Raw genomic sequence first — 27,691 nt, 5'->3', positions numbered from 1 at the left:
TGAAATTCTGCAGGTAAATTACATTTCCGTCGGGGCAGCTGGGCCAGTAGCTATTTTCACGGGTGGAGTATATCTCATCAAGGGAATTGCTTATCTCAGCAGGCAGAAGAAAGGAATATCTTGGTGACGATCATCCTGCCGGCCGGGAGAGCCCGTCCTCAGGGACCGCAGACTCGCGGTGGGTGTGGGGAGACCCAAGGCACGGCAGGGTGATGCCAAGACCCTGAGAGCTCTCCCTCTGTGATGGCCAAGGGCTGCAGGCCCTGCCAGGCTGGGCATTTGTAAGTAGGACCAGAGCAGGGCACATGGGACCTGTCTTCTCTTGGGGGACCAGGCTGCTGGGAAGAAGTGGGCCCATGTGGATGGGAGATGGGTGGCTGTCGTGGTCAGGCACCTACGGACAGCATCATGGGGTAAGGGGTCTTGGAGACAAATGGCCAACAGGTCTGAAGACAGCAGGGACCTGGGCAGGGAAGGCAGGCTGGTATCATATGAGCACCCACCACCGGCCCCAAGGATTCCTCCCAAGAGGAGGAGGGTGGTGGGTTAGGAGAGAAAAGCCCACTTATCTCCCATCCCCATGAGGGTTGGCCTCTGAGCACAGGAAAGTTGGTGACTCTTAGTCACAAAGCCGGAGGGACCCTGGATGGAGCGTGGCTGATGGGGAGGGCGGGGCCAGGCGGCCCTGAGAGAGCGGGGGAGTGCCGGGGGAGGGCCAGGCCCCCTCCCACCCAGATGAGAAGAGTAGCAAGAGCAGCAGGGCTGGCTGGGGAGGGCAGGGGTGGCAGTGCTTCGTTCCTGCCTGCCTGGAACTCATGGGGCCTCGTTGGACCCGATCCCGTTGCCTTTGTTGACGTAGAAGGGCCGGTAGTGCGACTGCAGGAGAAACGAGAATAGTTAGGGAAGCACTCGAGCCTACCAGCCAGACCTCCGAGCCCTAGCCTCTGCCAGGAGGCAGCAGTGGTCTGAACCCCAATAATTCTAGAGGCCTTGGCTCAACCCGCAAGCTCCATCTGCCCTGGGGTTGGGGTTGGTCTCCAGCGTTATCAGAGTGTCCGGGTTCACATCCTAATTAGAATTTGCTCCATCAGTCGACGGGTGAGCTTGTACCTCATTCTAGTCAAAGGGTCTCTCCACGCCCAAGAGGCCCCTCCCAGCACCATCGCAGCTCCCAGTAATACAGCGTTCTCTACGCTACAGCACTGGGGTGAGGGCTTTCCAGAGATGGACTCCCTGAGTTTTCACCACCACCCAATTAAGCGGGTTACTATTATCATACCCATTTTATACATGAACAGACCAAGGCACAGAGAGGCTGAGCAACTTGCCCAAGGTCACCAGCTGGTAAGCAGAGGAGCAGGGATTCAAGACCCAGCAACCTGGCTCCAGACCTCCACCCCAACCCACGTCAACGCACTGCTTCGGAATCTCAAGGGTTGGCCTCTGCTCTCTCTGCATAATGGTCCCTGACAGAGAAGGCAGACCACCACCCCAGCCCAACACGGACCGGGGGCCTCCCACCCCAGCCCCTCCACCTCTCTCATCCTGGCCCCCACATCGGGATTCAGGCAGCATCTCTCGGGACAGAGCCAGCGACAACTTTGCTGCCAGCCCTGAGTATTACAACCTGCAGCAATTTCACAAAATCACTCCCTTCTCCTCCCAATCCCTTCGTCAGGGCCCTGAGCAGTCGCCCTCCAGCCTGCAATGGAAGAGCACATTTTAGCTCCTGCTTTCCCCTGTGAGCACCCGTGGCCTCTAGAGAGCCTACGGAAGTGGCTTTGCCCTTGAGCTGGGCCAGCGCCGGGGCCCACCTCACACCCCACTGATCACCCAGTACCGGTGATCCCAGCCCCTGCCCTGGCCCTGCCTGCCTGGAAATCTATATCTACAGCAGCTCCTTGCCTACATCTGGTCCACAGAAGGACTGGGGGCCTGTGGAAGGCGGGGGCTGAGGGAACTTAGCTCAGGTCTTGGTTAAAACATGTATTAAACAATGGAAGAGATGGAGACCCAGGGCAGGGAAAGGCATCCAAAGTTACTCAGCTACTCAGTGGCGGAGCAGGGTCTGGACCAGGTCTCCTGATCCCCAGGTGCCAGCCTGGATCCCCAAGGAGTCAGTAAGGCAAAGCGAATAAACCCTTTCTCACAGGAGGGCTGCGTCAATCAAATGGATCGCAGGTCAGTGATTGGTGCTGTCCCGTTAAGGGTCCAGGGTGGTGGGTGGGCACAAACAGAGCACCTGGGCAGGGTGCTTCCTGCACACACACACCCATTCCCTGCCCCTGTTCCCTCCCTGGCTCAGCGTCACAGCACATGAAAGTTGGAAGAGCTACGAAAGCATCCAGGCCACCTGCCTTACGTTACAGATGGGGAAACTGAGGTACAGGGGAAGAATGACTCACATAGCAAGTTGGCGAGAGCACCGGGGCCAGACCCCAGGTATCCTGACTCCCAGGCCAGCCTCTTCCCACACTAGGACCTGCCTCCATTCCCCCAGAGCTGGGTGCCAGCTGGGGACCCCAGGAGCCTACCCTGCCAGGCATCGCAAGGTGGTGATGAGCCTTCTCTGCTGGGATCAGCACTGTGGGAGGGAGGGGAAGGACCCAGTCCAGGAACAGAAACCTTCCTTTTTCTCCCCATATCTGCTTTTTGCAGCCCTGCTGTTGCAGTGGCCTTGGGCCTGGCTCAAATTACACACACCATCACTTAGCTTCTTCACCAGCAAATTAAAGACTCTCTCCAATTAAACCAGCCCGTCACTCTATGTGGCCTGAAGCAAATCACCTTTCCATGCTCTGACCTCCAGATGCAAAGACGGAAGGGCGCCGGGGGCTCCAGCCCTTGGGCCCAGCAGCTGCCAACCCCATCCCAAGCTGGCTGACTCCTCAGCAGGGCCTGGTGTGGGCCCTGGGAGAGAGCATTTGGGGAAGTGGAGGCACAGCATGTGATCGACAGCCCCTGATGGTTGAGGTTTCAGGCAGGGCTCAGGCACGTCAGGTCTTAGGTATTAGGGATCACCTCATCTCAGCACTGTATTATAAGACAGAGTCCCAAAGAGGGCTCTGATCCCAGAGCCAGCAGGTGGCCGGACCCCATGACCATGTTTCCTCTTGTGTTGCTCTTGATGCCCCAGCTCAGGGTCATTAGCTACCGAACCCTAAATGTATCTGTCCTAGCTTTGAAGCCTCTATCCACCCTATTATCCCAATGGCCTCTGTGCTGTCAGAGCTGGAGACCTGCCCCCAGGGAAGCGGGACTCATCTCTAGGATGCCCGTCCCCTGGACTCAGCATTTTGGCCATCATTCAAGAAGCATAGGCAGCCAAAAACCATTTGCAAATTTAAAAGAAAGGAAACAAACAGGGCCACCCACTTTACAGATTAGAAAACTGAGGCCCAGAAAATACATGCTTACCCAGGACCCCTGCCTATTAGCCCTGGGTCTTTTTTTCACTAACCTTTGCTGTACGCAGGTATTCAGGCCACTGCCACCTCCTCCCTCTATGCCAAGGCCCAGAGACGTCACCATCCTCCCACAGGCCCTGGGCACATGATGACCAGTTGCCCCTGGGAGCCCCATTCAGTGCCCATTCTGCACATGCTCGTGCCCAGGCAGGCCCTCCTCACTCACCACCAACGTCTGCTTGCCAGATTTCCAAGTCTGGGGCTGGGCCTTGGGGCTCTGGCTCCTGAGGAGGGAAGGATAGCCTGGGGAGACAAGAGGCTCCAGTCAGAGGGGGCACGAGCTGGCGGTCAGGACCCCAGGGCCGGAGCAGCACAGATGCCATCTCCAAAGTGATGGCCAAGCTCCATCCAGCCCACTACCAAGTGCAGCCACCTCTGAGCCGGGTGCAGAAGCCAGGGGGGCTACAACGGAAAATCCCTAGGAGGCGGGCCAAAGGGAGGGGGCACCAAGGCAGACAGAAGGAGGAGGAGCAGGCCAGGTGGGCTGGGCCAGGCAGCCAGGCGTGTCACCCCAAACCCAGGTCAGGATCACACCGCTTGCTGGGATTTCACCCCGCCCACCCTGAAGGCTCACGCCACGGACCCCTGCCCTCCCCAAAGCCCAGGAAAGCACCATTATAAGCACAACCTGGGTTTCCACCAGGAGGCGCTCATTCCAACCCCCCCACTCCCCTGGCCCCACGGCGTGGACTCTGCTCCCCAGTTACTGGCCCCACTCCTGCCAGGCGCTGTGCTGGGACTCTACCTAGGTCTCCCCTGTTTCTGTTGCCCTGAGCTGCACAGCTAATAGTCAGCAGTCAGAATTGGAACCCAGGTTTGCTGGACTCCAAAACCCATCCTCACGTTCCACCTGCCCAGTTGGGCTCCCTCTTCCCTGCTCCACGAGCAGGAAGCTGGAGCCCAGAGGAGGGCAGTCATTTGCCACACGGCTGCGGTCCAGGGTTACAAGAGCAAGCCCGCCCAGAGTATGTGGGCGCTGTCTGGGCCTGGGCCTGGAAGCGCTGGTCCAGGGCAGCACTGCCCGAGCCCACCTCCCCGCCCCTCCCCCTCAGCCCAGCAGGTCTGTAAGGGGCTCCAGTCCACAGAAGTGTGAAAAGCACTTTCTTCTCGGTGTCAGCCCTCAGCCTGCAGGGACCAGTGGTAGTGCCTGCGAAGGAACAGATTGTGACCTGGACATGGAGTTGCTTAAGAAATAAACAGGGTCTGTCCTTGCCCTGCACTGGCCTGCTCAAAGGCAAATGAGCTGGTCAGGCCCAGAAACCACCTGCAGCACTGCCAGGCCACCAGCAAGGCTAACCCTTCCCCAGGTTGGCAAGGGGGTGTAAACAGAGCAAAGAACCCGGCCATCTCCCTGCATCTAGGGATGGGGGCAGCCTTGGAAAGTGAGGATTCCTCAGGTCCTGAGTGGGAGGTTGAGCGGGGGATTCAGGTCTCACTTCTCAGTTCCCAGAAAGAAAATCCCAGGGCAGCCATGAGAGAGGTGGAGATAGGGATGGGGCAGGGGTGTGGTCCAGGAGACCAGCCTATACAGCAGGCAGCACCCAGGGGCGGGTGGGCTAGGGATGGCAGGGGGCGGGGTGCATGCATCCTCTTCCAAGGGGCTCTGGGGAGGAGGGTCCAGGATACCCTAGAAGTGGCAGAGAGACCCATAGGAATTCCCACTTCCCCTGCTGTGGGAGAGAAACATGGGGGATGCAAAACAGGAGGGTACCAGGATTATTTTTAAACAGCCCACTGCTGTCCAGTGGTTTGAAAAACTCTGTGGTGGCCTGTCCCAAGGTGGTGAACTGATAGGGGACTTTCCCAGTACCTGCTAGGAGAGAAAGAGGCATTAGCACTGGTCCCAGGAGGGGCCAGAGGGAGTCACGCGTCCCATGGGCATGGCTGCTCTCAAAGCCCTCGCTCAGCCCTCCCCGGCGCCCCAAGTGTACTCCCTGCCTCCCACCTCCCAGAGTAGATGCAAGTGGGGTCAGTCCTCCCACACAGGCAGCCCCGGCCCAGAACCCCCATCAAGGCCATTCCTAGCAGGCCTGGCAAGTTGATCTGCATGAAGGTGACAACAGGTGTCCTGGGGGCCTGGGGTATTTGAGGGGCGCTCTCCTAGGGCAAGGCCTCCGCCTGGGGAGACTGCAGGCCAACTGGGAGATGCTGCAGAGCATGAAATCTCCGAATCACACCGAAGGGTAGCCGCCTTCCTTGCCAGGTAGCCTCTGATCCAAGCTTGACCAGAGAGCGGGGGGGATCTGCTGGAAGCCAGACAGGCCAAGGCAAGTCCCAGAGCTCCCCAGGCCTGGGGGTTCTGCAAGCTGGGACCCTCTTGCTGGTAGTTCCCAGAGTCCCGGCCCTGGGTACAGGCTGGGATCCAGCCTGGAAGGGTCAGTTAGATGACAAAGCCACCGTCCAAGGCCGCTGCCTGGAGGTCTGCCTGCCCTTTGCCCACCCCCTCCCCCTGAGCCCACCCAGCCTACTTATCCTGTCTCCCAGGCCAGATGTCTCCAAACCAGAAGGCAGACAGGTCTACTGCCACCTCAGCCCACCAGACCTGCCCCATTGACATTTCAGAGGCGATGTGAGGGCCATGGGCCCCATTGCGAGCTGGGGCCTGGCTCAGGCCTGGCCCTCAGAATGAACCCAACCCCAGGGGACAGGACACATCGACTGCTCGATCTTGACAAAGAGCTCTGGGGGGCAGGATCAGACCTGGGAGGCCTGAAAGACCATCTCATCTGCCTGTCCCAGCAGGGACTCGGCAGGACTCTGGCTCCTTGGGACGCTGACAGGTACTATGTGGTCACAGGGTTCTAGAGTCAACCAAGGCTGGGAGTCACCGGGTGACAGAGTTAAATACACTTTCTGCAGTAGGAAGACTCAGTGCCTGATGGAAGCATCCTGGGGATGTCTGGAGCCGGGGGTGTAGAGGGTGTGGTGTGTCCCCACCTCCCTGACACTCAGGCCTGACACTGAGGGACTGGAGTATGGTGGCCCAGCCCTCCCGACAGCAGAGACCTGATGGAGGCAGGACTCTGACCCCTATAGGGTGAGGACTGGTGAGCAGGGACCAAGGCAGGGCTTATGGAGCTCCCAGAAAAGCAGGGCCGGATGGGGCGAGCTCACCTTTCAGGGAGAAGGAGGAGCTACCTTGCACAGCAGGCAGGTCGTCGGAGGAGCTCTGGGCAGTGGAGGAGTATTCCCAGACCCGGGAGGTGTAGTTACCTGGCGGAGAAAGGAAGAGGCATCAGCCCTGGACAGATGTGGGCCAGAGGCTGGGACGTGGCCATTTCTGTCCAGCCAGGATGCTGCTGGGCCCTCGTCACGCCTCTGGCCAATCCTTCCTGCCATCAAGTTGTCCTTCTAAAGTATAAAGTGTTGTCAGGTCCTTGCCCCACCTAAAGGCCCGCTGCCCTCGGAATAAGGTACAGAGTCCTTAGCCTGGCCCTCAGCTCTTTCATGAGGCCCCCACCCCTCTCCACCATCTCCACTTCCTGGCTTCGCCCCTCCCACTCCTCTCCATCACTCAACGTTCCAGCCAGGCTGCGCTCTGAGCTCCTGACACACACCAGGCTCTCTCTCGCCCCAGGCTTTCTGCACAGATGGGTCCCCTGCCTAGAATAGCCCACCTGTTCCCCCACGCTTAGCAAATTCATGTGTCGGGTGTTCAGACATCAGCTTCTGTGTCATCTCCCCCAAGTCTGCATGAGTCTCAGCCCCATGCCCTGTATCACATTGTAATTCATGTTGAATGGTCCACCTCCCCCACTGGGCTCCGTGGAGGCAGGCGATATGCCCGTCTGGCCCAGCATCACACCCAGTGCCTGGCCCCCAGCCTGGTTCCTGGAAGGTGCTCACTGTACAGCTGATGGACGAATGAATGAGTAAAGGAACAAATGAACACAAACACAGCCTAAAACTTGGAGACGGAAGCCGCTGATGCAAGTCCTGAAATTCTGTTTGCCAGGCTGAACAGGCTTTTGTCCATTGGCAAGTGGATGAAAAGAAGCCATGGGGATAGTGTGGCAGGGGCAGCAGGGGCACCACGAGGACATTTGCAAGCCCCTGTGGAGCGTGCCCCCTCTCCGGCCCCTCCCTCCCAGCAGCCCGGAGCACGGGGGGCTCGCCTTAGTGGACCTCACGCCACAGCAGAGCCCATCGGCCCTGGCCACCTTCTCCTGCAGCTGCCTGCCGGGTGGGGGTGGGTCCGCGGTCAGAGATGGCTGGGCTGGCCGCCCGCCCCGTCACGGACCCCCTCCCACAAGGATCTCAGGCAGACGCTGCAGCAAGGTCCTCGCTGAGCACGTCCACCCAGGGCTCAGAGGGGCCATCCGCCTTGCCCTTCCATTCACCCATTCACCGGTCCCCTCTTCTTCTCATTCAGCAAACGTTCGCTGAGCCCCTCCTTCTTCTGGACTGTGGGGTCATAGTGGGGAACAGGACAGACCCAGCGCCCGCCCTCACGGAGCTCACAGGCTCTGGTGCCGGTGGTGAACCCAGTCCTGGACATAGAGGCTTGGGCACGGCCCTGCCCAAGGTGCCCCTGACCCTCCAGATCTCCAGAGACCTTGTCATCACTGCAGAGCCCCCACGCCCTTCCTCGCCTCTTCAGACCTCCCAGTACGGTGTCCGAGGGGGCGCTCTGGCAGAGCTGGCCCTGTCCGCGCCCCAACCCCGTGTGTGGCACGCACCCAGGAACCCCTGAAACCCAGGCTCATTGAGGGCTCGGCCCTGCCCTTGGCACCACAGTGGCGCTCTCAGCCCCTGGGCAGAGGGGACCCTGCACTCAGTAGCTCTCCCTGCCAAAGCTGCGTCTCCACCCCCACCTCACCCCTCCTGGGTTTTAAAGACGCGCCACCCACTCACCTCACTGGCAACAGTACTTCCTGGGTTTCCAGGGACAGCCCATTTCATAGCATGCCCAGCTTTTTGTTTCCTGCTACCCTAGCTTGCCTTGAACACTGTACAACGTTCCAATACAGGAGTACACAAATCAGGAAAGGTCCTCCGCAGTGCCCTGCCCCGACACCTGCCGAGGGACGTTCCCACACCTAAACCTGGGGTCCACTTTCCCCTGACTCATCCTTCAGGGAGAAGATCTCACGGACTCAGGGATTTCCAGTCATGCTGAGGGGCCCGACTGCCTTTCCTCAGCCTAACAATGTCACACACGTGTGTGTACACACACACACACACACACACACACACACACACACACCCCTTAAGCTCAGTAGAACCCTTCCTCATCTATCCCTGGGCCCCCAACCCCACCCCAGCTCCCCACATTCAATTCCCATGGGGAGTCCAGGCCCCCTGCCCATGGCCCAGCCCCCACCTCCTGCCTGTGTGGCCCACACTCAGTCCCTGCCCACCCTCCAGCCAAGCCACCTCCTACCTTTGGTGCCATAGAGATTGTTGAAGTTCTTCTCCTTGGCAAGGCGGCCGGGGGACGCCGGCTGGTATGATGTCCTGGCCCCACCTGTGAAACAGATGACAAGCGGCTGTCATCACAGAAAGAGGGGTCTGGCTCGGTCGGGGGCCTGTGGCTCTGACTTGAGGGGTATAAGTCAGGACTCCTTGCCCCCAAACAGCTCCCTCTGCCTGTACCACGGCCTGGATTCCACCGCCAAGGAAAGGAGATACGTAAGGAGAAGGAGACCACGTAAGTTTCCATTCAAATCGGAACAGTGCTGAGAGTGAAAGGGGTACTATCAACAGTTATGCTGAGAGCACCAGATGCAAACCTGGAGAGTCCTGGATGGCTGAGACACATGGTCACCGTAACCGGGGGCTTTGAGGGTCACCAGAGCCCTCCTGAGCCAGGCCCTGTGGGACTGAAACCCCAGAGGCTGGGAAATGGGATGCCGGAGAGGAAGCTGGGCAATGGCCACCATGGGGCCAAGGTGCAGGGCCCTTGGCTGAGGGAGCGCTGCCACCGGGGCGGGGCGGGGGGAGGGGGGCTGAGGAGCTGGTGCCACAAATACCTCTCCCACCAGGGGGATGACTTCCCCAGGGACGGGCCCTAAGCGCCACGGGTGTCTCCCTCCCTCCCCACTTCAGCCTCCACAACAGTCTTGGGAGGAAGGCAGACAGAACGGGCTCCACACCCCCACTTCACAGATGAAGACCGCGTACTCCTCGCGTGTGCGTGCTTGAGTCAGAGTCCTCCATCGGCTCCTCCCCCTCCGCCTACCCAGTCCCACTCCCATGCTGGCCAAGCACCAGCTGGTCCTTCTCTAAACCTTCACACCTGCGGTCCATTCCTGTCGCCGTGCACCCTCTGTCCATCACAACCACGCCCTCTCTACTGAGTCCACGGCCCCTCTTGCAGGGAGCCTGGAAACTAACCTCTCCTGGGAGTCTCACTGCCCAGTCTCACAGCCCCAAAGCTCCCAGACTCAGGCCACTGGCCCTTCGGTGGCCTCGTTTTCTGATCTCCTGGCTGACTCTTCTTGGCCCCTCCCTTGCGTCTACCCTGAGCCTGGGAGCTCCCAGAGGGCAGATTTCCTGCTCCCTCCTGTCCCCAGTGCAGGGGCAGAGACACCGGATGAACCTGTTTCTTCTACCTACAAATGTCACAGCCTGACTCACAGTAACACAGCTGGAGGCTCTCCCAGCAGCTGAGTCCAAACTCTTTCTCCTTAGATGGGGATACTGAGGGGCCAGTGAGCAGCCAAGTCACCAGGCCCTAGCTCTCAGACCTGGACATTGGGGCCTGTCCAGGCTCTTTTCTCAATCCCCCATTACTGCTCTGCTCCCCGCCATCCATCTTCTACGGAGCAGGGGCGGTAGGGGGACTCGAGACCACCCCAGGGTCTGGTCCTCAGAAGCTGAGAAGCCAGAAGGGTCCAGGCCAGCACCAGGGATGCTGGAATGGCTGGTTAATACAGCTCACCCTCTCACAGAACTAGACCCAAAGGACAGCGCTCCAGGGAAGGGAAGGGAGCAGGACTGGCCGGCCAGGACCTGGCCCCCACCAGGAATGTAGGGCGGGGCACTCAGGCCCAGCTTCCTCGGCCTGGCCTGTGGAAGCCCAGGTGTTGTTTTCAAGCTGGGTGGGGCAGCCGAGGTTCCTCTCTGCTGAGCTTGCCTCTCCAAATCCTCTGGGCTCCTCCCACCGTGTGTGTGTATGTGTGTGTGTGTATGTGTGTGTGTGAGAGCGCATGCGTGCCTGAAGCCTGTAAATCAGTGCCCAGAGCCTCAAGGCTCCCCCACTCCCAGCCCTGGTTGTCTTCCCCATGTCTCCTCTCTCCCCCTTCCCTACACACCCTCTCTTCTCCTGACCCCCACCCCCCCCACAAGACACACACATGCACACACCTCTCTATCCACCGGGCACATCCACCCTTATGTAACAGGCATCGCTGTGGTTTGTCTCTGATGCGCAAGAACATGACAGGCTACCGAGGCTATCTCAGGGCAAGGACAGGCCGGAGCTGCTCTCAACCCCCACCCAGCTGGGCTGCCACCCCTCAGGCTGGGCCTCGCCGGGGCCTAGGAGGAAGGGCTGAGGGGCTGGGCTGCATGGGGGAAGTAGGGCTGAGGAATTGAAAACAGCAGCCATCCACCGCTGCCTTGAGGAGAAGGATGGTTCTGGAGGAGCCAGCCCTCCTTTAGGACTACAGAAACCTAAGCAGAAGCAAAACACAGCTCAGCCTGGAGGATGGGAGTGGGTGAGACCAGCAGCCAGAAGTCCCTCTGGAAGGAAAGAGAAGCAGAGTGTGGGCTGGAGGCGAGGGGATGGGAGGGGTGGATACAGGCAGGGAAGCTGAGGCGCAGGTGCTGAGTGGAGGACAAGAGGAGGTGCTGTTCATTACACCAGGAAACAGGTCCCCGCCAGGACTTTTCCAGGCAAATCCCTGAGGGTCAGTCCCTGGGGGAGCCTGGCTGCGTCTCTTCTGGACCACACCCTCAGCGGCAGGATCCGCTCCCTTCCCTCACCCTTGGGCGTGAGGTACATGGAGTATCTCTTCATGGTGTCTGGAGCACTCCACTCACTGGTGTAGCTGTTACTGTAGTTGTTCATGTAGCGATGGTCACCCCCTGGGAAGGAGAGAGGTCAGGTCAACAGAGGGGCAGGTGGGGAGGATGAGCTAGTCCACTGGGGGCATCGCTGAGTCAGCCCAGAGCCCCTCTGTCCCAGGGAGAGGCCAGGTCCCCAACCTCAGGGAAGGTGACCCCCTGCCCAGCATCCCCTGGCCCTGAGCTCCTGGGAGGTGAGAGAGGGTCTGCGATGGGCCATCCACCCTCCCTGGGACTGGTCCCTGTAAGGAAGAAGGCATGCACAGCACTTTGCAGTTTACAAGGTGCTACTGAGTTCCATTTCTTGTTTGACACGTGCATCAACCCTTGGGCTGGTGTGAAGATGCACAGGTGACAGATAAGGAAACTGAGGCACAGGAGGTGAGTGAAGCCACTGCCCAATGTCACATGGCCAATGAGGGCAGATCTAGGGTTCGAGCCCCCATCCTTACTTCCTGGCTCTGTCTCAGCTTCTGCTGGCAGCCCAGGAGAGGGAATGAGACCCCAGCATTGGCCTCCATGGCCAGGGATCCAGGTAGCTGAGCAGAGCCGTGCAGAGGGGAGTGAGCTACTCAGGAGGAGTAGCTAACCCTAACTGACTCCCCACTGCACCCACCAGTAGACCCTGAACCCAAGCAAATCTGTGGCTCCACGCTTGCCTCTCCCCAGCCTCCCTCTACTCTATTCCTTTCTCTTGCTACCTCCCAATCTTCTACTTTCCCTCTGCGCTTCCCTCTCCCTCTCTCCTGGGCAAGAGGAGGAGTAAGAATGCTCATTCGTCTCTATCACGTGTGCCAAGCAGGGGCCTGGCACACAGTGGGCACTTCATGACAAAGAAAAATCCTCTTTGATGTTGGCCCAGCCCCCTCCCCAGCAAGCCCAGGACGAAGATGCCCTGGTGCCCCTGCACCTTTGATGGTAGGAGTGAGTCCCTGGTCTAGTGGGCAGGAAGCCATCAAGGAAGAAAGGATGGTCACTCCAAGGTCTGACTCACCGGCCACCCATCTGCCCCCCCACCTCCTATAGCTAGACATACTCCCAACAACACAGCAGTGACAAACACCAACACGGAGGCCCAGGGCGCCAGGCACAGGCGTAGGGCCGCTGACATCGGCAGCACCCATCCTGCTCCTGGCAGCCGCCTCCCTGCACACCTTGTACCGGGTGCAGGGTCACACCTGCCCAGAGGCCACGGCCCACACAATCATGACCTAGAAATGGCACAGTGGGCGGCGGCAGGTGGGGGGGGCGGGGCAGTCCCTGCGAGGCTCACAGGAACCCCAACCCAGTCCTCCTCAGTCTGGCCAGACCTCAGCTGAGGGGCTCACTCGCCCATCAGGTTTGCACCCCAGGGATCATGGTCGTCACACTCCCAACTCCTCTGCACGTCTGCACGGCCACCAGCAGCAGCAGCAGCTTCTCAGATAAGAAGACATGGCGGGGGCAGGGGGCGGGGTGTGCAGAGGAGCGGAGCTTGAAAGCCAGCTCACCCCCTGCTTAGCCGTGTGCCCTTTGAATAGCTCCTTCTCTGAGCCTCAGCCTTCTCATCTGTGAAATGCAATACATCCCGCAGGGAGACGAAGATGCTCTGAGGGAGGCGCTCACACAAAGCCAGCATCCAGGGAGCACCCAAGCACGGGGGGCCACCCCCATCAGAATCGCCGCTGTTGTCATTAGGAGGATTTCAGGACCCAAGGGCCACTTGAAGCCAAGTGATTGTCTTGCTGCAATGGCTTATGTGTCCTCAGGTGTGATTGAATGTCCCTCCCGTCTCATGGGGACACTATGCCACGTCACCATCCCCAAGATATACAGACACCGCCCCCTCTATGCACTATTACCCCCTTTGCATCCCCCAAAGAATCACATGCTCTCTTCAGAGACCAAAGACACAGTTCACTTCCTGTGGGGTGTTGGGGCTGGAAGTCATTAGTTAGGCTGCATCCCCAAGGCCTGGGCCACCGGGTGGGGCTTCGGGAAAGTGTTCAGCTTCAGCGCCTGAAGGGATTGGGCTGGCACTGGTGGAAAAGCACTTAATGGAGCAGTTTCTCATGTTAAGAGGCTTTCTGTGAGATGATTCAGTTGCCTCTGCAGAGGACAGTGTGATTAAGTAGAGAAGCTGACTTTACGGGAGCTGGTGAGTCACCAAGACGCGCTATGCCTGACTGTCCCCAGCCGGGCCACCAGGCCAAGCCCACTCCTGGGCTCAACACTGCTCAGGACGGCCATGGTGACAGGCAAGTTTTCCCTCCAAGCACTCAGGCAGTTCTAGGTCCCGTCCACTGGAGCCTGTAAAGCCACCAGCTGTGAGTCTGACTATGATAAGCCACAGCATCCACACAGCTACTGGATTGGGTCCCCCAGTCGGACGCAGAGCTGATTGAAACCAGCCCCTGAGTTTTATGAACATTTGTGCAGCCAGTGCCTGGGATGCCCCCTGCCCTGGAGGCCCCTTGTAATAGCTGCATAACTTTGGCAGCAACTTCAAGGGAGGGGGGTACTATCCCTGAGTACTAGTCCTCACACCCTTAGGTAGGATGGATGACTGGCAACAGTGAGGACCCAGCTGGCTGGAATGCCAGCCTGCACCAAGCAGCAGGAATTGACCTGGGAGGAAACATCCATGGCCTTGGGGCCTGCCCACAGGAGGGGACTTACCGTTCTCCATGTGGTTCCTCTCGATGAAGCCCCGGCTCAGGTCCGCCTTGCACATCTTCTCAACATGACGCATGCACACGTTAAGTAGGTCATCCTTGAAGTTGCCCAGCGACTGCCCCAGGCCCTCCCCCTCCAGCAGAACGTGATAGGTGGGTAGGGGCGGGGGGAGGGAGTAACTGCTCATCAAGGCACCAAACTCCTACCAGGAAAGGAAAGAAGCCATTAACTTTCTGGGTCTTTAGGAGCTATGGGGCACCCTTCTCTGCAGGGGGTTTTCATGGTCCAGCTGGAAGACTCAGCATGGCGGCCAGAAGAACTGGGTTCTAGATCCAGCTCTGCTATTAACTAGCCTCACTTTTCCTCACTGGGAACTCGATTCTTATCCTTCTATAAAATAAAAGGGTTCAACTAAAATCCACTAGATGCTCATATCCCTGGTGGCACTAGCACTGAGATATGGGACTCCGTGGTTCCTATCTCTTAAACTGGCATCGTGCCTACCTCATAGGGTTTGTGGGAGTGACACAAGCTGCGAAGTTTTGGGGCGTGAAAGAACCAAAGAAAGGCAAGGAATTACTAGCATTGTGGGTCAGTCATGGTGGTTTCTCCCCCTGCACGTGCCCACTCAGTCCTGCCTCTACACTTTGGCACTTCTCACCTCCCTTCCCCCTCACTGGAGAATCCCTTCTTCTTAAATCTTAATGGGCCTTCAAGACCCAGTTCAAATTCCACCACCTCCACAAAGCTGTCTCCAGCCTGTTTGCTCTTCCCAGAGCTTCCATGGGCACTTATCCTGAACTACAGACTTTATCACTTAATTACACACTCTTTCATATTGTTCTCTAATTGTACGTGTCTTATCTTCCCGGCCAGGTTGCAGCTCCTTGAGGGCAAAAAACATGTCTTATACCTTTCTATTCTCCACAGCACCTAATAGAGTACTGGGCACGCAGTACCCAAAATACTCTAGCATATGGAAGGATGGATGGAGGAATAGACAGACAGACAAGATCAAGGGTAACAAATATGCAGTGTTTCCATGCCACCCCCCCATACCCAAAGCAGGCATCACTAATCGATCATAGAACTGTTTCCTACTGAGTCTGGAGCACTATTAGTACGTATCAATTGAAGTTGCTACAAAGTGATATTTGTGTGCTTTAAAGTAGGTAGGGAAATGGCTTGGATGGAAAAATTAAATAGACAGATGGAATGGAGCTTAGAGGGATGAATGGGTGGATGGCTGGATGGATGATGGTTGGTGGATAGATGGATGGATGGACAGATGGACACTAGATGAGGGTCTGGGTGAGTGGATGGAGGGAGTGAGGGATTGAATGGCGGAGGAGTCGCTTGTTACCTGCAGAAAGAGCACTGAGTCGCTGATGCTGTGCAGCTGCTCCCTGGTCTGCTTGTCATCGTGCAGCACCTTGGCCCTCTCGTCCAGAGCATCCACGATCACCTTCACTTGGTCCACAGCGTCCTGCTCCCGCTGCTCCAGTGCAGCCCTCACTTCCTCCTTTTGCTTTTCCAGGTCCCGTACCAGGTCCTGGAAGTTCTGCTCCAGGATGGCCTTCTCATTGGTGGTGAAGCTCTGGGTCCAGAGTGAGGGGAGAGAGGAAGGAGGGTTTCGGTAATTAAAAATCTCCCTAGCGGGTGCATCTTTAGGTTCCTAACACAGAACCAGGGCATTTCTACTGCCTCGACTCTGCAAGCCTGTTCAGCCAAGAAACTCATTCCAAGGCATCACTGAGGGATGCCATCTCTTGATAGAGACGGCAAGGATTCTCTCACAGCCCACCTTTCCTCATCTATCGGCAGCTCCTCCCGCTTGATGTGTTGACATGAACCATCACTCCACCCATGGGCAATGCCATGGGCCCAGAAGTTCCCAGATGAGTCAGGGTGTGTCCACTGAAACCTCAACCAGAACCAAACATCATTCAGAAAGTGAACTGATGAGCTGTTTATGTAGCCAGGGTCAAGAGTCAATGATTTCAGTTTACAAGTATTCAAACCATGGCAGGCATACATCTAGCCACACTGGCACACGTAAAGGGGAAATGGCATGCATTGGGGGGCCGGGTAGCCTGGCGGGCAAAACAGACATTGGAAGACACACTGGAGGAAGGGTTGGTCCAGGGTGTTTATTTGGTGGGATGATGTAAAATGAGCATTATGTGATGGGCAACATCCCACCTAGATGCCTGGCCCAGACTTACAAGGGGAATTGGCAGAAATGCCAAAGAGGGAAGAGAACCCAGAAGAAACAAGTGTGGGATGTAAACGTGGGCCTGAGATCTCAAGCGGCAGCCCAGGCCTGCCTCCTCCAGGCAGCACAGATGGGAGGAGAGCCCTGGGGGCGGCTCACCTTGATGCGGTCCTTCTCCTTCTGCCATTTCTCAACTTCATCTTCAATCTCAATGATCTTGAGCTGCAGCTGCTCCTTTTGCAGTGACAGCTCCGTCTGCAGAGAAGGACGCAGGGTTGGAAGAGAAGTTGGGGGAGAGGTGGAAGAGAACCAGAGAGTCAAGGAGTGGGCCCACCCAGGGGCCAAACTCAAGCAGGGCCCACCACTCAGCCCTTCAGCTCCTCATTCTGCAGACACTCATCAGGCCCTCGCATATGCCAGGCACCACGCCAGTCACTGGGGATCCCACAACTCATCAAGGGCCATCTCACTGTAAAGTCGGGGCTCTGGGGCTGGGCAACCCAGTCATGTCTTTATAAAGCTGACCCTCTGCCAGGCCCTCCACCCAACACGAGCAGGAAGGAAGCTCATTTATTGGCTTCCCACTCCTTTCACTGGACCTGAGGCCATCAGGGAGCAGCTTAGGGGAGAAAGGAAACCCATCCCAGCTCAGCCCAGCTCAGCCCAGCCCAGCCCAGGGAGTGTCCCATGGCAGTAACAGTGTGCAGCGTTTCTATGATATGACATGCGGCTTGTGTTGCAAGCAGGAGCCTGGGTGGCTGCCAGCAGGGACTCCGTCTGGGCAGGCACAGCTATAAACCTTTTTATGGGAAAGGGAGCACAGTCTGCAGTTTGGGCAAGACTGGGACTTTATTCAGGATCCCTGGGGGAAGAAAGAGGCCAGAGAGTGAGGCAGTGAGGGTGGATGAGAAAAGAGAAGGTTCTAGGGACCCCTGCTCAGGCAGAGGACGTGGGCTGTCAGGGGCTGGGGTGGTTTGGGAAGAGGACCTATCAAGAGTGTGCTGGGATGGGAGCTCTGATAGATACAGAAAGTATGGATAATATTTTGCTCCCATTGGAGAAATGCCCTTCTCTGAAAAGCAGCTGCAACGGAGACGAAAGGGGAGACGGGAGGCTACGGCCAATCCAGTTCAGCCAGGAGGCACCTCTTTTGTTCTGTGTGTTCCCTGCTAGCGCTCCCAAAGCACCTTCCAGCTTGGTAGACAGGTGGGTGATCTCCACCTGAAGGCAGGAAGACCAAGACATCTGAGAACACCCCAGAGTGCTCACAGTCTCCCCGCCACACGGCTTTGAACACAGAGTCCCACCCCTTTCCAGCCGTCCCCTTGAGGAACCACAAGAAGAGTCAAGACGTGGAAGCCACAGACCACCAGGAATGTGAGCTCTCCTGGCAAGGAGTCCTGAGCAGCTGGGCGCACACGCCACACCTCCCCGAACGCTTCCCCCAGCCAGGGGCTGCTGGTGGGTCCCTGGTACAGACACCCAGGGAAGTGGACTGATGGAGAAGAGAGCATCCTGGCTTTCTTGGTAATAATATACAAGTGTCCTTTGGGAAAGGAGAGGCAGAACACACTCAAATATTTATGTCATGTTGCCCCTAAATAGGAGAGAGAGAGCTAGGGCTGCAGAGAGAAAAAAATGAAAGGCTGGAGCGAACGTCAGGAATGCGAACAACTGGGGGATCGGGGTGAAGAGGACGCGTGAGTTCTCCACAGTGTTCTTCCAACTTTTCTGTAGGAAAGCTCACCTGGGAACTCCTGGGCCGAGAAGTTGGTGGAGAAGGTGGGGAGGCCTGGAGCAGGAGCCGCGGAGCTCCCAGACGGGAAGCCCCGGATTCCAAGCCTGGCCCTCTACCCACCCCGCTGGGCTCTCCAGGCCAGAGACTCTAAGCTCGTCTCAGGAAGCATGTGCCTCACCAGCTACGTGCTGAAAATCCCACAACACGGAAAACGCCATCACCAGAGATGGAAAATGGTTGTTAAGAGGAGAGGAATGAAAACAGATGAGGATGGGGATTCGGCCTGGTCTCTGGACAAAGGCTGGGAGAAGCCAGCTGTCAATAGACACGGTGGCCGGATAGTGGAGAACAAAGGGAGCCAGACCCCATGTGGGTAGCAGAGACTCTCTGCGGGGGCGGAGCCAAGAGCCCGGAACGCGAGGTTGGCAGAGCCGGTGGCCTGGGAGGTCCCGGAGAAGCCTGGGACTGGTAGGGGGATCAGAGCTCTGAGGAAGAAGCCTCACAGCTGGACAGTGGGTCTACGCTGGGCAACTTTCCCATCCCTGGACAGCCCCCTCACCCCCAGCAAGCTAGGCCTGAGGGGGAGGGGACAGCGGGACGCCACCTACCCCTGCAGCTGAGATGTCTTCACCAGCTCAGCAATGCAGCGGCTGGCACTGGGGCCTCGCACCCCACTTCACAGCCAGAACAAGGAAAACAGAGAACAAACGTGCATTCACTCCCACCCCCAGGCCTGGGGGGTGAGGGCAGGGCAGCCCTATCATGAAATGAGCCTGGGGGATCCAGGAGGGAGCCCACCCAGAGCCCAGGACTGGGGGGTCCAAAGGCTTGAATCCAGTGACCACCATCTCCAGGCAGGTGGCCTTTGCAAGTTACTGAACTTTCCCATGACTCAGTCACTCCATCTTTCATGGAGGTAGTAAGAGGACCACCTCCCAGCCAGGTGTGGGATGCACTGGGATCAGGCAAGTAAGGCTTTCAGAAAGTGCCTGGCCCACAGAAAGCACCGACCAGTGGTCCCATCACCACTGCTATGTGAGGCACCTTCCATGGACCAGGAGCCAGGCTCGGCGAGGAGAGGACAGGGTGGCAGGCGGGCGCACAGGGCACAGGTAAGCGAGAGGAGTGGGCAGGTGCTAGCAGGTGAGGTCTTGGTGTTGTTCAGCGGTGCGGATGGCGTGAGCCATTGTGCCGGGGTCCAGGTGTGATGTCTACACAGACAGGATACAGAGCGAAGCGTGCGGGGGATGGAGGGGGTGGGCAGGGAAGTCAAGACATTGGGCTGAAGATGTGAAGTAGAGGCTTAGATGGTGGATAACTGAAGATTGGAGAATATCGGGGAAAACAGAATAGAGGTAGGGTAAAGGGGGTGCGAGCAGGCTAAGCCTCTGCAAGGGGAGAAGGTTTGCCAGGAGAAGGTGAAGGTGAGGAGCCAGTGGAGTGGGCGGAGGTGCTCGGGGGACCTGCTGGCAGCTGTGGGGGGTGGGGGATGCTGGTGAGGAAAGGTCTTACCCACATGAGCACAGACTCACTGGCCAAGAGGGAGGAAGAAGCCACTGAGTACAGAGGAGGGAGAGTCCAGGGGCAAGGACAGTGGGAGTCAGACCCTGGGGTCCAGCTTGAGTAAGAGAGGCGGGGAAGAGGGAGGCCAGTGGAGGCACGCCAAGGAGAGCCTCCCAGGTAACCTGGGAGGGGTGGAGGGAGAGGCAGCGATCTGGAAACAGGCGAGGGCAGGGTCGAAAGCGGAGCCGCCTGTCTGCAGCAGTGGGCGGAAGCATCAGTCTGGAGGGGGGAGAGACTTGTCTCCTGGTTCCTTCGGGGCACGAGGCAAGTCAGCACCAGCTGGGGGGGTGGCCTTGCAAGCCCAGACTTGTCGGGCACAGTGGGATCTCAGACGGGACCTTGGGCTGGGAACTCTGTGCTACTAGAAGGGCCTGCTCTCACCTCTGGGATGAGTGCTACCCTGTCAGGAGAGGAGGGCTTGGAGTGAGACCTGTGGGGATGTGTCCAGCATCTGTTTAGCCCTTGGCAGTGTCTCCCTGCTGACCGGGCCACGCGAAAGCCAGAAAAGGCAGGATGTAGGAAACCATATAACTTAGGAAGGCTCCAGAATACTGGGTTCTCATGCAACCACGGAAGGAAGGACCCTCACTGCTTTACTGAGCACCCACTATGTGCCCTCATGTCTCCTTTCATCTGCAAAAGCCCTTTGAGAGGGTAACCCATGTTATCCCCATTTTACAGATGCAGAAACCAAGGCCTAGAAACTTTGAGGAGCTTGCTTGAGTTCTCACAGCAAGGAAGTGGGGAGACCAAGATACAGCAACAAGGCTCAGCTCTGTTATATGGCCTCAACCTCTGGGCTATTCTCTGTATCTTCCAGGACATCCTCCGTGCCCTTCACTCCTGCCCAGGCTCCCCCACCTCACAGATGGGCCAATTCATCGATTCTGCCTCTTTCCCTGTCCTCCCCACACCCTCTCCTCCCCACACCCTCTCCATAGACCCCTTGAGGCCCCACTTTCTCCTTCTCTCCCTCCTCCCTTAAAATCCCATGAAAGCCCCTGATGTCTGACGGGGCCTCAGCTCCCCTCAGCTCCAGCCCTGTCTACACCCCCCTCCCGACTTCCTCCTCATGCCGGCTCACTGCCTCCGCCCTGCCCAGGCCTGTCCCTGAGCACCTTCTTTGTTCCCGCTCCCGCACTCCTCCGCCGCTCGCCTCTCGCTCTGCCGCCTGGGGCAGGCCCTGCGTAGGCCATCCAGCCTTGCGACCGCCTGGCCTTGGGGGAGCAGAGGGGCGGCCAGCTGCTGGCGGTGCCTCAGCCCAGACACACGGGGCCTTCAGGTGCAGACACTGCTGAGCACTCGCCTGGACACGTGCGCCTGCCCTGCCCCCGGGGAAGGGGACACAGGGCCTGGGACTCTCCCCTGGTCTGAATGAACCGCACGGGCCGTTGGCTGTGACATGTGCCAAATGAGCCCGTTAACTGCCACATCTGTACTTTCAGACACATGGTAATTATCTGGATAAGAATCTAAAATGCTGGATAGATTTTCCCATTTCCACCCAGATGTCAAACAAACAGCCCAGTATCAGTCTGCTTAGCTAGGGCTCGCCGTTCCTTCTGTTTCCTCCGGGGTCAGGATCGGGAAGTGGGCCCTTCAGAAGTCACCCCACCTCCCAGACCTCGGTTTCTTCCTGGTAAAATTGGACTAGATTCCTGATTTCCAACCTGGCTACGCATTAGAATCCCTGAGGGTGACTTAAAAATACAGACCCCAGGCCCCAACCCCCTGTATCAGAACCTCCCAGGTGACCCCAAGGAGCCCCTGCCAACCCTATAAAAACAACACTTAAAATGATGGCGAGAAAACGGGCTGGGCTATGGCCACACTGAAGCTGAATTCCAGCTCCGCCACCTCCCAGCACGATAACGTTGGGTAAGTTTCTTGGCATCTTTGAGCCCATTTCTTCACCTATAAAACAGATGCATTTACTCCCACCCCATGGGACCGGAATAACCATGTAAATGCCCGGAAATAACCGTATACATGCCCAGGCCAGCGCCTGGCACGTAGATGTATTCCATAAAGATAGGGCATCTCCCCCCCACCGGCCTGGCACTCTCCTTCCCTGCCTCCTGTCTCTGTACCTCTTTTATTTTGTCATTTCCTCCTCAGTACCCACAGAGCTCATCCCACCTCCTTTCTCACCCACCCTGTCCCAGAGCAGGAGTTTTCCCCCAAGATCTCCGGGGAGCATGGTCCCAGCACCCCCGACCACACCCCAGACCTTTAGCCTGGCTCCTCTTCCCGAACCCTGATCATGGCCGTCTACCCAAAGGGCCCCAGAAGCCAGACCAGGACACCTCCCAGAGCTCCATGAGCAGCAACTGCCCATGCACAGCAGCCCAGCAGTTCAGCCTTCATGGAAGAACTGGGCAATGAGACCAGAAGCAAAGCCACAGGCCACGGTGACAGAAAGAACCAAGCCAAATGATGGCGTCAGGAGAGCGGCCAAGGCGCTGAATCTGAGCTGCACGGACAAGCTAGGACGTTGCCCTCCAGAGCAATGCTTGGCCTGAGGACTCCCCCCTGCTTCTTACCAGGCTGCCAACCCAGAGCCCAGGAGGACCCACAACAGGCAGGTTGCCCCACAGCACGCAGCCACAGCCGGGAATCCTCCACCCTAACCTGATGCAGCAGACAGCACTCAGGATAGACAGAATGAAGGGCCATCAGACCCAGGAAAAGATGGATGTGTACATTGCAATCTCAGTCTAATCCAGCCTGGGAAATGCCCAGAGGCAGAGGGGTGGACCACAGGACATGTGTGGACCTTCCTTGTGACATTTGGAGTGGAATTGGAAACCTTCTGATCTCAGGTCAGCAGAGGAAGGATTGTCAGGTTGGCACAGCAAATGGCCTCCAACACTGCCTCTGCTCAGAGTCTGTAGAGCTGAGGCCCAAGAGATGAGCTCCGCAGCCTTGGGTGTTGTCTACAGTCTCAAGCAAGTAACCAAGATAGGTCAGCGATCACCTCACCTGGGCCTCACCAACCAGCCTGCAGAACAGGTTCTGGAGGGGGCAAAAAACTGTGTGGGGGCTGATGTTTGGGTCTGCAGGGGCTGCCTCCGAAGGATGCCAGGAACGACACACTCGTTCACTTTGATCTGTCAACCACCTAACGTTGCTGTGTGCCAACACCCCCCACGTCTGATATTCCAGCAGAGCTGGGCCTGGACAAAGCACTCTGCTCCACCTCTGTCTCCACTCAGCTGCTCGGTGCCACCCATCCCTGCCTAACTGTACTGCTGGTGCGCGCGCACACACACACACACACACACATGCACACACATACACACGCACACACATACACATGCACACACACACGTGCACACATGCACACACACGCACACATCACACACATGGACACACACACACATGCACATGCACGTGCGTGTGCACGCATGCACACATGCACGCACGCACACATGCACGCACATGCACACACGCACACACATCACACACATCACGCACATGGACACACGCACGCACATGCACACACGCACACATACACACACGTGCACACACATGGACACATGCACACACATCACACACATGGACACACATGCACACGCATACACACATGCACACACGTGCACACATGCACACACATGGACACACGCAATGCACACACATGCACACACGCACACATGCACACATGCACACACACACCATCTGAGGCTCCCACCATTGAAGTCACTCCAGTGGATCAGACATTTTCCCCTGAGCTCCTGTAAAGCACACACCTCCTGAATCCCAACCCTTTCAGTGGAATCCTAACCCTTCCCCCAAGTTGCTCTCAAACACCGGAAGAGGACTCAGGGGACTTCTTCCTCCAGCACTGAGCTTGGACAGTGTTCCTTCCTTTCTCTGGGCCTGAGTCCCCATGCAAGGTAGAGAGGAGACTGACGAGATTGCTAATTTTCCATCCAGCCCAGCGTTCTGTCCTCTGCAAGTTGATGTTCACTTACAGCCGCTGCTGTGTAACTGGGTGGATGTGCCCCAGACTGGTTTGTGCATCTGAGCTCTGCCTCTTGACCTACATGGTGAGCCCTCAAGGGTGAGAACAATGTCTTTGAGTCCTGTTCCAGTACTAGAACATGAACTCTGAGTCCCAGGTGCCGCCAGAGAAAACTGCCCAAGACTGTCCTGTCCTCCAGGAGCACTCAGACATTTCTTAAGTGGAGATACCCTGTTTCAGATAAAATTTGGGGCCAAACTCTATGTATACAACAGATAAATGAGAGCATGTGCTGCTTGCAGTAGAGGTGGGAATGGAGGGCCCCTGCCTTCTTGCATCATTTTGCCCCCCTCCTCATCTCTGACACCTCGAAGACATTTCCAAGAATCCTAGGGCTCCAGGGTGTCATTTGAACACCTCCAATCCAGTCCAATCCCTTAATTTCACATGAAAGGAAACCAAGCCTGAGAGAATGGAAGGGACTTGTCCACCATCTCCCAGCTGGTTAGAGGCAAAAACCAGGACTGGAATTCAGATCTCGTAAAACCCAGCCTGGGGCTCTGCACTTTCTTGGTTGTGGTGGCGGTTGCAGTGGCTGAGTTTGACTGGCCCTCGTTCTGTTTTAGTTTCCCAGGTGAGGTCCTGGAGGTGGGGTCCGTGGCCCCTGCCCCATCTCCTTCTCCCTGTCTGAAGCATGAAGCCAGGCTGGGGTCAGGGAGTTAGGGAAACTGGGATAACCATTTTTCTGGGGCCAAATGAGGCTTCTGAAACGGGTCTTTGAGTCTTTTCTCATCTCTGACTCGTCCTTCCTGTCCAGGGGTGTGGGTGGGAGAGCGTAACCTACAGATTCCTGGTCAGGAAGGCTGGGCCCAGAGGGGTCCTGTGGTGCCCCATTCTGCTCGGTGCAGAAAGGCAAGGCCCCTGCCTTGACCATCAGGACAGTTCTCTGTAGCGGGAGGCCTCCCGTGTCTGGGAGCCATGGGGGGAGCAGGCCCAGCGTCTGTGGGACCACAGCCGAGCCTTTAGCCCAGCACAGCCTCTCCAGGTGTACCACGTCCACAAGCCTCCACATGCCTCTGCTCCTCCCCATGAAGCACAGGCAGAATCACATACACAGAACGCATGGAAACACACCTATGTATCACATATACAGTCATATGCAAACATCCACGTACGAATATAAACACCCACGTGCATATAACGCACATGTATATATGTATACCCCTCCCCCACACACGCTAACCCTCACCAAGAGTGTCACACCTACAGGCAGAGGCACTTCCACATACACCCACCCACAGAAAGCACATGGGGCCCGGCAGAGGGAAGGATAAAGGAGGCCGGTGGGAGAGTCAAGAGACTGGCTGGGGGATCAGATAGAACAAGGAGCCACTGGACTGCAAAGGCCAACTCCAAAGCCAGAAAAAAAGAGGCTTGGAAGTGGTCCCCAAATTCCCTGCTCCTCACCCATGACTCCTCCCCAAGAGCCAGCCCTGCTCACGTGGGAAGAATTGTGTCTTCCTTAAGCTAAAAAAAAAAACAGAAAGGAAAAGGAAAAAGGAAAGGAAAGAAAAAAGAAAAGAAAGGGAAAAGAAAAGAGAAAAAAGAAAAAGAAAAGAAGGAAACATCCAGGCAGGCACAGAGCTCAGGACTGAGTGCCAATTCCCTGACCTGACTTGAATTTATCCTATGACCTTGGCCAAGCCCCCTATCTCTGCTGGGCCCCCAACTGCTCATCTAGAAGATGCCTTGTCTCCTGAGGCCTTAGAGGATTGGGGAACCGTCTCTGAACACCCAACCTGGGGGTGGGAGGGGAAAGAACTGTTTTCTGAAAGAACAAGGGACAGCAGAGACTTAAGCCGCAGACCCTGGGAAACCCCAATGGAGATGAGTGGGAGGATGCGGTGAGGGAGGAGAGGCCTGGAGGGGCCCACTGTTACCTCCTTCTCGGCCTTGGCCTCTTCCACGGTCACAGTGCTGTGGTTCTTGTGCTCCTGGAACATGCAGAGGTAACAGATGCAGGTCTGGTCTGTCTGGCAGAAGAGTTCCATGGTCTTGCCATGCAGGGGGCACTTGCGGGCCTCGAAGTCCCGGATGGGCTCGAGCAGCTGGTGGTCGCGGAAGGCGGCGCCCTCCAGGTGGGGCTTGAGGTGCAGCTCACAGAAGGAGGCCTGGCACACCAGGCAGGACTTGACGGCCTTCTGCTTGTTGCCGATGCACGAGTCACACAAGACCTCCTCGGAGCCCGACTTGGAGCGCAGGAGGAGGCTGGAGTCAGCCCGGGGGTAGCTGTTCCGCCGGACGTCCCCGGACTCCATGATGGACACCGTGGGCTTGCGGGGCTCCGAGAAGATGGACCTGCGTGGCTCCCCCTTCTCGGCAAAGGTGACAGGGGGCTTCTTGGTGACCCCCAGCTGGAGCCCGGCATAGGGGGACCTCTTGCCTTCCCCAGAGTCCATGCTGAAGTAGCTGGAGCCCTTGTCATCCACAGACTCCACAAACTGGATGATGGGCCGTCGCCACTCATTACCCGAGAACAGGGAGCCCTTTCCGTCTCCCGGCTTCAGGCCACCACCCAGGCTCTTGCCCTCGGCCGCCTCCCCACCATGCCCATTGGAGGTCTTGGCCTCTTTGCCTCCGGCCTTGGCCCCATTCTCCAGGCTCCCACTGGGGCCCAGAGGGCTGCGGATATCCCTGACTTCCGGGCTGGCCCCATTGCTCCTGGAGGCATCTGCGGCTTCCATCGCGGATCACCTGGCTGGTCTGTGTCTGGCTCGCTGGAGGTGCAGGGGGGTGACCTCTCGGGCAGTGTCTCGGCAGGAGTGGGACAGGCAGCCACAGAGCCTGAGACACACCTACGGGGTGGGGGGGTGGGGGGCGGAGAGGAGGAGGAGGAGTGGAGAGGAGGGGCCACAGGCGAGCCTGAGACAACAGGGTCCTGGGAGAGGCAGGCGACTCCCAGAGCCAGAGCCTCTAATTATACAAGGGGGGCCACACCCTGCACATTCATACCTAACCTGATTTTTTAAAGAAGTGGTTTTTTTTCTCCCCCAGTTTAATTATTTTCCACGGCTCAGCAACCAGTTGGGCTGCTTCCTTCTGACGCACTTTCTTCTCATCAAGAAAGTGGGAGCCTCTGTCTTCACAGGTGGGCAAGCTTTGCTGAGCTTAGCAGCCCCCAGGGCAGAAGGTGAGGTGTCCCCAGAGGCCCATGGGACAGAGGGCTATTAATTGGACCACACAAGCCTAATAACCTTGTAATTTGAGGGCCTGGGTTTCAGAGGAAGATCCCCTGCTGCCCTGAGACACTGGAGTTGCTTCTCATCTTGAAGGGAATGGTGGGTTCTGTTTGATTTGGGTTTTAGGATTTGGAGTGACGTGGCTATTGATCACTGAACCCTGCATGCCAACTTCCAGGTGCTGTGTTAGGTACATTACCTATATGAGCTCACTTAATCCTACAACAACCTGTTCAGTTATCCCCCATTTAATCAACTGAAAGCTTATTAAAGCTTTCGGAAAGCTTCCGAAAACTGAAGCTCTAAGAAGGTAACTTGCTGGTCTAAGTCAAATGGTGGAGCTAAGATTTGAACCTAAGGCCTTTGAGATGCTAAGGTCCCATCAACCACCTGACTATCTCAATGCAAGATGGCTTCAGAAGGTCATGGCTGTCCCAGCAGCCCTAATGAGATGCATACAGCCCTATGTTATTTCTATCAGAGCAGGTTAGAACCTGCTTGGATCCAAAGGACAGAGAAACAGTAGTGAGGGACAGGAATGCAAGCAGTGCCAAGCCAGGTGGCTGCGTCCTCAGGGCCCAAACACTTCACTCTCATCTGTCTCCATGGCAGGTATGCTGTGTGACTCAGGACAAAATCTGCCCACCCTCTCTGTTCCAGGCCACAGGCAATATCCTCCAAAAAGAGGCCAGTGAAGTGTGGACTCAGAAACTCTCAGAAGTGAGCCATTTGAGTACAACTGTCATATAAACCCACACCTCGGGGGAAACAAGTGAGAAAAAAAACTCTAGCCACTTCCCCCACTCTGATCCCCTGCAGGAACACTGGGGACCTTCCGCT

General features: G+C 57.3%; 1 protein-coding gene across 1 annotated transcript; it reads right to left on the bottom strand.

Moving 5' to 3' along the window:
- TRIM29 (tripartite motif containing 29) lies at positions 1-26,564 on the bottom strand. Its single transcript, XM_057748128.1, has 9 exons — positions 25,553-26,564; positions 16,507-16,602; positions 15,496-15,729; positions 14,136-14,334; positions 11,397-11,498; positions 8,851-8,934; positions 6,582-6,680; positions 3,634-3,710; positions 1-876 (listed from the first exon to the last, which is right to left on the bottom strand). Exons 1-9 carry the CDS (start codon positions 26,354-26,356, stop codon positions 814-816), a joined length of 1,758 nt encoding a protein of 585 aa, XP_057604111.1. The 5' UTR covers positions 26,357-26,564; the 3' UTR covers positions 1-813.
- Between the last annotated feature and the right edge of the window lie 1,127 nt (positions 26,565-27,691).

Source organism: Hippopotamus amphibius, chromosome 9, assembly GCF_030028045.1.
Source record: "Hippopotamus amphibius kiboko isolate mHipAmp2 chromosome 9, mHipAmp2.hap2, whole genome shotgun sequence".
NCBI lineage: Eukaryota > Metazoa > Chordata > Mammalia > Artiodactyla > Hippopotamidae > Hippopotamus > Hippopotamus amphibius.
This window is presented reverse-complemented; position numbering and strand designations above follow the sequence as displayed.

Coding starts and splice junctions, on each gene's coding strand:
- TRIM29 (XM_057748128.1), bottom strand. CDS start 26,356: ATGGAAGCCGCAGATGCCTCCAGGAGCAATGGGGCCAGCCCGGAAGTC. Junction 16,603..25,552: donor AGGCCAAGGCCGAGAAGGAG/GTAACAGTGGGC, acceptor CCTTCTCTGCAG/ACGGAGCTGTCACTGCAAAA. Junction 3,711..6,581: donor CTCCTCCTTCTCCCTGAAAG/GTGAGCTCGCCC, acceptor TTGTCTCCCCAG/GCTATCCTTCCCTCCTCAGG.